Raw genomic sequence first — 12,427 nt, 5'->3', positions numbered from 1 at the left:
GTTAGTTTTTATTTGTTTTCATATCACACAATCACTCACTTCTGGATGGAGACATTAAATTTTGAGTTAGGATAAAAGCTGTAATATAGGTTTGGTAAGCAGCCTCGGGTACAGTATCATCGAATCAGTAGAAATGTTTCTGTGCCGAGTTCTCAGTATCTTCTTTCTCTTCTATACGGTAACATGTGGATCTCTGACTGCTAAAAATCTATCTCAAGAAAATATCGGCAAGTACTTTGACTTTTTTCTTACGTACATAAAACTAATATTAAGTGCATTAAGTCCTGTGCCCTTGATAATTCATTATAAAATTGTCAATTTTAGGATAAGTAATTTTTAAAATAAAAATCCTAAAGGTTTGATGCTCTAAATGAAGCGATATATGTATACTAAAACAAATAATAGATGTGTTAACTGCTGCATACCTACACAAATTTAAACCATTTAGATGCTTTTCAAATTTTAAGAAAAAAATAAAATAACTTTCTAACTTTAAAGATTATAATCAAAGATAGTTACTTATTATATTATCTTGGTATATTAATAACACTGAATATTGAATAATGAACACTAAAAATAAAAGGAAGAGGGTTCGGGTGCAGTCAACGTTGGCTCAATATAAATGGTTTAATCAGTATTTGAATTTTTCCCACTCTCACACTAACTTACAGTTCATTAGCCCTGATTAGGCGAAACTAATGTACTATGAAACTCCTGCATGTGAGGCGAAACGTTGGCTCAATACAAATAATTTAATCGCTATTTGAGTTTTTCTTTTACTGCACCCGGACAATGTTCCTTTTATTATTACACACGATCAATGTTATATTATAGCCAATGTTCTTTATATTAGTTAAAAAAATTTTGGAAAGTAGTTATCAACGAAGATTTGTATTAATCAATGCAGTTTCAAGACAATGGTGGTCTAGTCCAGAAACCTTTGATGGTGGTATACCCATGATCTGAGAGTGCAGATCTGTGGATTGGGGTTATCTTTGTGGTAAATGAGATTATGAAATAGTGCATCCACTTCAATAATGCATTCCAACATCAATAATGTATTAGTCTTTGACAGCTACTACAGTTTGCATTATTTGTCTTAAAATCTATTCATACACTATTTCCCCTACTCCTAGTGGATCATAGGCCATCTAAAGTGAGTTCCATTTCATCCTAAGGCCTTCAATTTTCTTTGTTCAATTTCTAAACATTTTTCATTCCCTAATATTTTAATAATAGGATATCTATTTTAGTGTAATGAAGAAAACTAAAGATTATTTTTTATAGTGGAAAGGCTCCTTGTATGTTTGGAGTATCCTCTGTAATATAGGTTGTTTATTCAATAAATTATTGTAGTTGAAAATCAATTACATATGACCTCTGCTTACTTAAGCTGGCTTTATACATACATTAAATAAACATATAAAGCAATGTAAAGTACTTATCTAAAATATAACGAATATAAGTACTCCTACAAGAGCCTAAAGGAATTATTACAATTTTACCTTAAATGGTAATGATTTACTATCAATTTTATTTCCTGTTTCTCTTATTAAAAGTTTAATCATATTTTCAATAGGTAAATTTCTCATTAATTTAGTTCTACATTTGTAACAATCTCTTATGGAGTATATATAAAACATGTTAAAAGCCTAACTCTTTTTATCCATATAAATGTTTAATTTATCATTACAGAACTAATCTAAGTAATCTACTACTTATTACTTAAACCAGAATTCAATTTGTATACTAATATATTATTTGTAGTTTCTTACAGATCTTTTAAAACAACACAATATTCACTCAACTAATTTAACAAAGCCAAAGTCAAATAATAATTCTTATTAAAAACAATATTTTATTATTATTTTACTATTTTACAGATTATTAAGTTAATAAGAGCTTAAAAGAATGTACACATATTCATCCATAATAAATAATAACTAATTAAGAACACGCTCTAATAAATACCACTATAAAAATACCCCCCCCCTGTTAATTACGATCAAAAGATGAAATAAAAAAAAGACGATAAAATAATAATTCAGAATTCAAGAATGATAAAATAATAGTCCTATTAACTGTCCAGAGATAGCAGCACAAACCAATGAAGGTAGAAAATATTAGTTCTAATTAATATCACAAGATGTCAGCACCATCCAGACAGCTGTTTCGGAAGTCAAAATATATTAGAAAATATTTAAAATAGTAGTTCAGCTAGCTGCCTAAAGGTAGCAGCACAAATCAAGGAAGGTAAAAAATAATAGTTCCAATAACTGCCGCAAGATGTCAGCACCATGCAGACAGCCTGAAGCCTGTCAGGAAAATTTTTGTTTTGTATTAGGAGAGTAGGAGTTTACAAGAGCTCAAAAATAAGGTCAATGACTAGAGCCCGTTCGAGTGAGCTCCTGTTAACTCCTACTTTCCTAATACAAAACAAAATTTCCCTGCTAGACTTCAGGCTCTCTGCATGGTGCTGACATCTTGCGGCGGTTATTGAAACTATTATTTTTTACCTTCCTTGATTTGTGCTGCTACCTTTAGGCAGTTAGTTGAACTATTTTTATAAACATTTTCCATCGATTCAGGTAATGGCTGTTTGGATGGTGCTGACCTCTTACGACAGTTATTAGAACTACTAATTTTTAGCTTCCTTCATTTGTTTTGCGATCTTTATTCAGCTAGTGGAACTATTTTAAGATTCTTGAAATTTTGAATTTTCATTTTATCGTATTTTTTCTAATTGATTTAACTGGATTAAAAACACGTCATATTTGTTCTAGTATATTTACTTCTGCGTGTTCTTAATTAGTTATTATTTACTATGGATGACTATTTGTACTTCCCTTCATCCTCTAATTAGCTAAATAAACTGTGTAATATTAAAATATCATTATAATTTTGTTTTTAATATATATTATTATAATTTGACTTTGATTATGCTAAATTAATTCTACCCTTCTGAGTATGAATATTGTATTGTTTTAACATATCTGTTAAAACTTCAAGTAATATAAGAAATTAATCCTCATTTCAATAATAAGGAGTAAATTTGTTATGTTATGATAAAATAAACATTTACAAAGATAAAGGGACTTAGGCTTTTGATATGTTTTATCAGGACATATGCTCCATAAGCGTTTGTTATAAATGCCGAAATAAATTATGATGAGCAATTTCTCTACTGAATGTATGATTAAACTTTCAATAAGAGAAACGGGAAATAAGGTTGATAATAAAATATTACAATTTAAAATATATTATAATTTGATTTAGACTATGACAAAATAATTCCTTTTTCTATCACTTTTTTTTACAATTTTATACAGGATAAATAACGATAACATAATTGAATTCTGATTTTACTACTATGTTGTAAATTGTTTTTCTCATAAAAAATTAAAACAATTTGTACAGATTAAGAAAGTTATATCTTTAACATAGTTCTATATAGAATATATATCCCAAAAATCTTGTTATAGATAAAGATGAGTGTTATACTTAAATCTCATTTACCTACTATATGAAATATAGTAAGGAGTAGTAAAGGAAGTTTTCACCATAAAGATCCTACCCACCTTTTTATATAGATAACACTAATTATATGTTTGAATATGCAATATCCTTCTAAGAGTTCATATTAACTACCTCAATTCAAAAGCTAACCCCTCCCAGATACTTCCTATCAGACTGTCCTGACATTATTTCTGTTTCTGTGGGTTATAACATTCCGTAATATTATCAAATTACTGCTATAATTCACAGTCCATTTCCATTTTTTATGTTTATTCAAGAAATGAGCAAATCTACCAATGGGATCTCTTCACTTGAGGTCAGTGCCTAAATCCGCATAAATTCCAATCAGGTTACTTAAGTAAAGTTGGCCTCAATCCTCTAAATTTTTAGTTCTCTGGTAAAACCCTGGGAGTTCAATATTTTCTAGATTTCTCAATTATTTTAAGAAATAGTTCTGATGTTTAAGACATGGAAAATACCATTCAACATTAGCACTTTGGTTAGCAAGGATAATTTAATAATTATTTTAGAGTCCTCATGAACTCTTAGGGAGACTAACAGAAAACTTCAAAAACAGCATGTTTTCCAAAACGTTTTACTCGAATATTTCCATACTGAGAAGTTGTGAAAATTAAAAAGTCTTTCAGTGCTAATAGCCACCATAAGAATTCTAGACTCCTGAATTATTTTTAGAAACATTCCAGTTGCTTAAGACACGAAACATACCATTCAAAAATACGTGCGGCTTTTGTGTAACTATGACACCTTTTTTTCTATTAATTTTAACAATTTGATTGTTGAGAATAATTGTTATAACGCTTAGGGGTGCTAGCAGAATTCTCAACAGAACTCACGAAGAAGGACAGACATTTTTGCTGAAATGTTTCCAAACTAAGAAGTGGTGAAAATTAAATATTCTGTGAGTTCTGACAGCCTCCCTAACAAGTTTCCTATTACCTTCAGCGATTTGTTTATTAGGTATACTTTTTAGAACTCATAGGGGGACTACCAGAACTCTAAAAAAAAAAGTGGAACTATACAGGCCTAGAACTCCTCCTGTTAGGTTTAACGCATTGTTTCTTAGTGATAATTTTAAGTCTTGCGGTGGGAAGGGATCACAAGAACTCTAAACAGAATGTTGGTTATTGGTCAAACTTTTAACAGTTCTGTTTATCGTTCTTTACTTCTTTCCATTGCTCCCGCTATTAGCTCACCGACCTCTTCCACATGTTCCTGGGTCGACCGAGGTCTCTTTGGAATCCAACCAAAGGCATACTTCTTATATTTCCTTATGCTGCAAACAATCCACGTTCATTTCTCTTTGTTGATCACTATATCTATGAGCTTGAGATCAGTCCTCTGTTCCAGTTCTTTGCTTGAAGTAATTTCAGATCATAGGATGCCTAGCATTCTCCTTAGGTTCTATGTACAAATATAAAATAATTTGAAGTTTTTCGGTGTTTCTTTGGGTAGTCTTCTAAGTTTATGATACAGACAGCAATTCTGATAAGATATTTGCTTTAAACAGACTTCATTTTGTATTCTGGAGGACGCCCTGATTTTCCTAGCACATGTATAGTTTGAAGAATGATTCGTTGGCTTTGCGAATTCAGTTTTTTTTATATCGTTTTTTACGTACCACCCTATTAACTGACAATTTATCCCTCAAATAGTAATTATAAAGCTCTATTATTAGCATAACAACTTTTAAGCTTTCATTGGCCTCAAAACTATGTAGATTAGTCCATACCATAGCTACTTTTTGAATGTTTTTTTAATTAACTAAAGTGCATAAATCAATACTTTTATGATAGGCTTTAACATGTGCTGTATTATATTTAAAAACTAAACCCAATGTTCATTTTAGAAATACAGCAGGAAAAGGTTTGCAGACTGGACGGTATTACAAAAGTAGAATCAGAATCAATTGATTTCTACAACGACACAGACCATACTCCTACGTTTTCCGGTGAAGCATTTGAAGAATCCAATAACACATTTAGTGACGATTCTTTATTTGACGATGATCGATATGGTCACGTGATTGAGAAGTTCATCAACGAGATGGAGATATTTTGGCAAGGTGTGAAATCGCACATCGCTGACGAAAAAACTAAGTCTAAACCAAGAGGTAAGATCTTTTTGTCATATTGATATATTTATAGTGCATAGCTAAAATATCTTGCTTAAAAACATATCTGTTTTTGATATACGGGGAGGTGATTTTACTGGTCACCTCCCTACAGTATTGAATCTATACGAACTGTAAGAAATGCTAAATATGTCTTTTGATATTAATTGGTTTTTTTACAGGAAATTGGTGGCAAGGAGATACCGAAGATAAATACAATCTAATGAAATATCAGTTCTATCAGAACGTACCTAAGGAACTACCACAAAAGGTGAAAGACATCATCGACCAATATGAAATGAGGTACAACGACCTCATGTGGTCTGAAATCGAGAACATGATATTAAAGCAGCTAAGCCAAGATGAGAATAATATTGAATCTGAGTCGGTGAGTAATAATAAAGTGAGCTGAGTCAAAAAAATAGAAGTCATTTCCCATACATGAAATGAGCTATTAAAAAATAAACTATTTCTCAAGTTTCACAGATAATTATAAATAGAGACCGGATTTTCGAGCAATTGCACTTTTGTTTCCTGGCTCCTTATTCTACCAAATCTCGACAGAAATCAGAATGATGGAAATGACATTTCAATAACACTAATTGGAAGATTGTGGATTGAACGAGTGTAGTATCAATTTATTATTGCAAATCTCGGGATTATTACACACAATTATTCATTTCGAGCAAGATTATAGCATTTTGATTTTAGTTTAATGCTTGTACAAAATGTCTCATATGCATACCAGTATATACTTATTTCAATTTTATTTTGTTATTTTTGAATTATTTATTATGATGAGTAGAATTAAACTTGACAAATAAAGAACAATTAAACATGAATGATTAATGTTCTTGTAATTCAGAAGTTAGTTCGGTCAATTATAAATAAATATCTCAATAATAAGCTTAATATTGTTTTAACTTCGATTTCTCCTCCGCATCTATCGTACGTTCTTCCGTCTGACTTTTTTAGTAACTTTAAACTACGACAAAACTGTACATACCAATATATTTTTAATCAAGCATTTTAAAGTTTTTTTACATTGACTTACTAATTGCTAGGTCTTTGGTTAATACTATATTCGTGTGTACATACACGATTGAAAAACTAAGTGGAAGAACATGCTATGAGAAATAATAAGAGAAATTAAAAAGAAATCTCTTTTACATACTCTTCCACATTTTTTTTAAAACTTTAGGTAGTTTTTAAAAATTGAAAATTGAATTCCAGATTTCATAATTAGAATTTAAAATCATGTAATTCAATTGTTTTCCTCATAGCACTTAATGAATGTAGAGAATATTCAAACAAACTTAGGTGAGCTTTCCATGTATTAATAATAAAAAATGAACATTAAAGTTTATTATTTCAGGATTTGGATGTTTAATACATATTTTGGGTTTTCGATGTAGGATTTTGCACATTTTAGGTTTCATTGCTCGAAAATCCATCACTAATTATAAATTTAAAATAATTAAAGTTATGTAAAAGTTATTTATTCAACGTGATATTTTTTTACAGGAACCTTCTTGCGCCGCTAAAACAAATGTAAATGAAAAAGTAGAAGATCAAAAGAAAGAAGGCACTAAGGGTAATTTATTTTTCTACAATTAACACCCATGTAATTTTTATATCAGTATGGCCAATACTTGAGTAGTTGACCTTTCTCCATTGGAGGCTACCTTTCTTGTGATATATAAATGCTGTATGTTGTTAACACGCATCTGTCAACAAACAGGAAACAACTCACACCGACCGGATGAAATTGCCGTGCGCTACCATGATCGAAGTTCACTCACTAATATCAAACCAAATCCATAATGGCTTTAAAATAATGAATCTTACAAATATAATTTTTAAGAACAAGTAAAATTCTTCAAGCCTTACTTGAATAAAATGGTTTCCAAGGCTCAGTACACAACCATGTTGGCTATAAATACAACCTTGCAATAACGAAAAAATTTCTTTGTGGTAGAAACGACAAATTAATTATATTTCAATCTTTTACTTGACATGAGGACTTTCCCTTAACTCCCCCAGATCAACATTTTTTTACATTACTAAATTTTCATTCTTCTCTCGGGTAAAAACGTTTTTATTGAATTCAGGTCTTAGTTGAAAGTAAATTAAATTAATTTCTTATTCTGTTAAAATATCCTGTTAGGTTAGAATATTTAAAAATATGTCAATAAAAAATTAGCAATGTCCTTGACAAGAAATAGAAATTTTAATTACTTCCGGGATTCTGAAATATTGTGGCTACCATGAAGTTCTTAACATGGTCATTGTTTTCAGTCTTACTCCATTCACAGAAGCCGGTATAAAAGGGGAAACAACAGAATATTTTGAATTACCATTGTCGTAGCTTGATATAGTTTATGCCCTTTAATAAAAATAAACATAATTTTGTACTTTATTACGACTAATCATTATTGCCCTTATGAAATTAGATTTCAAAATTAAAAATTGAACAGAAATTCAACACTAAATAAATGATTTTCTAAAGTTCATTTTACAATGGTCGTGATCGTCAGTAGATTTATTTTAATGGTATCTCTTTGGCCCCTGGTAATGAGTGCTTAAACTTCCAATAAATTTGTACTTATAGAATCTGAATTTAAATTATGCTTGATTGTGGTTTTATCTATGATCTAACCAAAGTACTATCAAATTTAGATTTTTAGAAAAGAGCTCTTTGTTGAAAATCTTAGTTGCTTGCTGTTGGGACCTGAAAATTGTTCGTTGTTTGAGTCTCTCATATTGTAAAAATCCATAACCACTGCGTCGAATTGAGAGCGACGGCCGTCCTTCGTGCTTGGGTTAATTAATGGACGAATGATTTATCTTTAAAGAGCTTCATATTTGAGAGATAATACTAACGATGTAGATAGATTGCTTCGTTATTTGAGTATATAATCTATTATATCAGTAAATAGGGGCCTTTTATAAACGCATGTTTATCCACTAGAACACTGCCCACTCATAAGACTTTCCTAACAATTCTTTGTTAAGAAATTAGTATTTAAATTATTTATAAATACATGTTGTAATTATGCCCCCCTCTAGGTACGCCCATGATTTTAGCTTAAACACTGATACTTTGAGGAGGCACAATTCAAATCAAAATCTTTTTTTACAAAGCTGCAGGTGGTTCAGTGCATCATGGAGGAATTCTGCATCATACCTCAACTTAACTAATATGAAATTAAAGCTCCTTGAACAAGAAAGTTTTTCTAAACGTGGAAAATTTGTAGTCCTGTGCGATACTGATAAAAAAAAAATCGGGAATAATAAAAACTGAATCATAAAACTAGGGTTTATTAAGCCCTCTTTAAATGTTTTTTAAAATGCAAATTTTACTCTCTTTTAAAGAAAATGTTGTCTAGTTTACTGCTATATTATTACTAAATGTATAATCAAATAACTTATACAGTTTTTTTATTTATTGCTCCCTATTAAAAAAAACAACGGAACTAGATAAAAACAAAAATATCAACCTTATTCTTCTCTGTATGCCCGCTTTAACTTCCTTAAATATAGCTAAAGACTTATAGGATAGTTACACTGTAACTGGATCGTGATGTGGTTTCTCCAGAGAATAAAGAAATAAAAAAAGTCTTCCTCAGCAAAGACATAGGTACTTGTCGCCCTGCTGACCCTGAAGCCATAATTCATAATCTAGATCGATTCACGCGGTCTTTGAACTTAAGTATTTCAAGGTAGGTCGGTGAGAAGGGCATTGCCGCATTTCCTCCTAAGTGACTTATTTTAAGCAACAAATGCTATGTTACTGCATTTTTGATTTAATAATTCAAAACGTTATTGTGCTAAGAGTGTATTCTAGTTTAATAAATAGTGTTTCAGAAATTTCATCAGGTTGGTTTTCTACTATTAGCATCTGGCTTATCTTTATCATACATACTGAAACAGATTGTCTACTCCAATCATTGTTAACATTCTAATTACAGTCCTTATATCCATAAACAAGTGGTAGGAATAGGAGAGTGATTGTGTGATGGATGGGGTATTGAGGAATCAATAGTAATAAACTAAATGATACTTAAGTATGTAACTCAGAAGGCGCTTGTTGGCAGTACTCCATTTATATAGCATACAGGATATTATATTATCCATTTATATACCACATAACATATGTAGTGTTATAAATATGTCTTGATTGGGAGTGTAATTGGAACCTCCAAAACTGCAAGAGCATTAACAGCATTTTTAACAGTATTCTTCGTCAAAAGATAAATATTTGAATTATTTAAAAATACATATGTATTGTTAAACATATAATATGTAAAATAAATAATAATATCCCGTAACTTATGAGAGGAAACCAGGGTTTCTCATATCAATAAATCTTACTACACCTGATCAAGCATGCTTGAAGAGGACCTGATAGCTAGCGGGCTAGGAAGAAGATCCCAGAGTGCTTAGTTCAGAAGGTTGTGGGTTCGAATCCCAATTGGGTCACTCGATATTAATTAACAACGCAATCTTGAAATTCCCACTCCGGAGCTTTGTAGGTCCTAAGAAAGACTTGAGACAAAAAAAAATGCTTGAAAAAATTATACTTTTAAGTAGGACTCAACCTTTGACTACTGTGAGCTCTTGGAAAATCACATTCTTCGGAACAGCCACCCCAATATACATCAAAACGAATCAAATAAACTTTCTTTGTTTTGTTTTGAAGAATATTACACTGTTTTTTACAAGAAATGTTATAACTTATACTTTAATTGTATGTAAGGGACGATACAATATGACACCTCGTAAATCCAACAAAATCAACAGTATCTTTTTTATAGGAAAAAAAACATTCTAGAGACATTTAGTCTTGAACATCGATTTTTATGACACCTATGTAACTTCTTGATTTGTAGAATTCTTCCGTGTATATATCTAGAATGGAGACGTGACGGCCGTGCAGATTGGGTCGCAGGTCCCAGTGCTCGGTTCAGAACGTTGTGGATTCGATTCCCACCTCGGATAGTTAACATTCATTTTTCGGCGGTCCCAAAGAATGAATCTTGACACTCCCAACTTGGTTAGCACGCGGAGACAACCCAGGTAGCCGTCACGGGTTGGCAAAAAAGACCGCTAGACCCACTTGCAGGACTTCTCTCCCCCTCCAAATACCAGTACCAGTACCAGTATCTAGAATGACGCGTTGATTTTCTATTTTTTTTTTTAGGGATAAAAAGCTTACGAGGTGTCATAGCTATAGCCAGGAATCATCAGCCATGTACTCACGTGTCCGGGCAATTTTTTTCTGTGGAAAATAACCTGTACCAGTAATTACATTGACTTTTTTTTTACGGTCTGATGATATGCGTTTTTTCAATAAAATGTTACATAAATATCTTAATTATAAGTAGAAACATAGGCGAATTAGTTTGATAAAATGAAATTGTTTATATCATAGCAAAATTGAATGTCAGTGTTGGTACACACTGCATTCAACTCATTTTATGAAAACACAAAATAAAATACATCGATACTTGCCTTGTCAGATTTTATCTTGGATTATATTATCTGTAAATGTACCCAAACGTAGAAAATGATTGAGGACTCCTAGTTTAAGTGATAATATGATATTTTTTAGTTGAAATATTCAATGAAATAACTCATTATACAAAAATATAAAATTACCTATATTTTTTTTCTTTCATCTAGATTCAATAAATGATAACAAGTGTATGAAAAGAAGTTTTGAAGATGTATTCCAAGTTAAGGTTACCAAATCAGGTAGTTTTTCGGCGGTTAAATGCGGTAAGCCAATAAAAAACATTAATTTCAAATATTAATTTAATGCATATATACATTCAATAGGGGGGGGGGAGGAGAGTGGTAGAGAAGAGAGATTCGCCAGTGAATAAAACTGTCCTCCATTACTTGTTGGCAAACAGTCGTCTTTCTCTGCGATATTTTCCCAAGAGTTGGGAGGAACACCTCATTAAAATCCCTGTTCCCTTCACCTCCGCCGTAGTGTCCAAGTGGGTATTAGCGCCATTTTGGAACATGTCTCGAACCTCAGGGCCAGTTTAATAGCGATTTCTCAATACCGAAGACGTGAAGTGTAAATAGATCGCCAGATCAAATCGTGGCCCTCCGTCAGCAACTGCCAGCCAACCCTCAGCTCGTTGCTTCTTGTCTCCTGGAATCTGTGGAGTGCGCCACAAATAGTAAAATTAGTTTAATCACTTCAAGTCTAAAGTCCAATGTTCTACGTGACTATCCTCTACGCAAGGGCTACGTCTTCATTCGAATAAGCTATAACCCTCAATCAGAATAGATGAAGGACATTTGCTAATGAAAGGAAAGCGTTGTTAAAAAATTAAAGAGGTTAAAACATACAAAAATCTACTTACAATAGAGTCCATTAAAGCAGGCTCAAGACAAGTGGGCGATTATTTCCTCCCCTTTTGATCTTGAAGAGTGTTTCAATGTATATAGTTCCAGCCTACTTTATACTGCCAAATTATCCACAAAAACAAACATATTTCTGATAATTGCCTTCAAAATAAAAAATATTAAATTTCCAGTTCTTTTGTTGTCGAATGTATGTATGCATGCATGTAATTTAAATGTAATATGGGTAAAAACTTGATTATATTTCTTTTCACATATTGTGTCATGGCCGCAAGTGCAGTTCACTGTTCACATCACCCTACAATTGTTACTGTGCACTATGGGTTCTAGCTCAAATCCAGCTCTCCGACTTCACATAGTGTGAGTTTAAAAAACAGCTGAACATTTTTATGTACTCAT

The 12,427-nt window shown here is 31.6% G+C and overlaps 1 protein-coding gene across 3 annotated transcripts in view; it reads left to right on the top strand.

The window, feature by feature from the left end:
* The first annotated feature begins 1 nt into the window (after window position 1).
* Window positions 2-12,427, top strand: part of LOC106680677 (uncharacterized) — a 19,224-nt gene continuing 6,798 nt past the window's right edge. Inside the window, exons 1-6 of one of the 3 annotated variants that reach the window (XM_014420550.2) lie at window positions 2-227; window positions 5,384-5,647; window positions 5,830-6,035; window positions 7,172-7,241; window positions 11,333-11,428; window positions 12,309-12,388. In XM_014420550.2, the coding sequence (XP_014276036.1) occupies window positions 134-227; window positions 5,384-5,647; window positions 5,830-6,035; window positions 7,172-7,241; window positions 11,333-11,428; window positions 12,309-12,358 (780 nt within the window). In that variant the 5' untranslated portion in view covers window positions 2-133 and the 3' untranslated portion in view covers window positions 12,359-12,388. The remainder of the gene's footprint in view (window positions 228-5,383; window positions 5,648-5,829; window positions 6,036-7,171; window positions 7,242-11,332; window positions 11,429-12,308; window positions 12,389-12,427) is intronic. The other 2 variants (XR_010844587.1, XM_014420558.2) reach the window with 2 other exon arrangements.

The sequence above is a fragment of the Halyomorpha halys genome, unplaced genomic scaffold, assembly GCF_000696795.3.
Source record: "Halyomorpha halys isolate HHAL.00 unplaced genomic scaffold, Hhal_1.1 Scaffold18.1, whole genome shotgun sequence".
NCBI lineage: Eukaryota > Metazoa > Arthropoda > Insecta > Hemiptera > Pentatomidae > Halyomorpha > Halyomorpha halys.
This window is presented reverse-complemented; position numbering and strand designations above follow the sequence as displayed.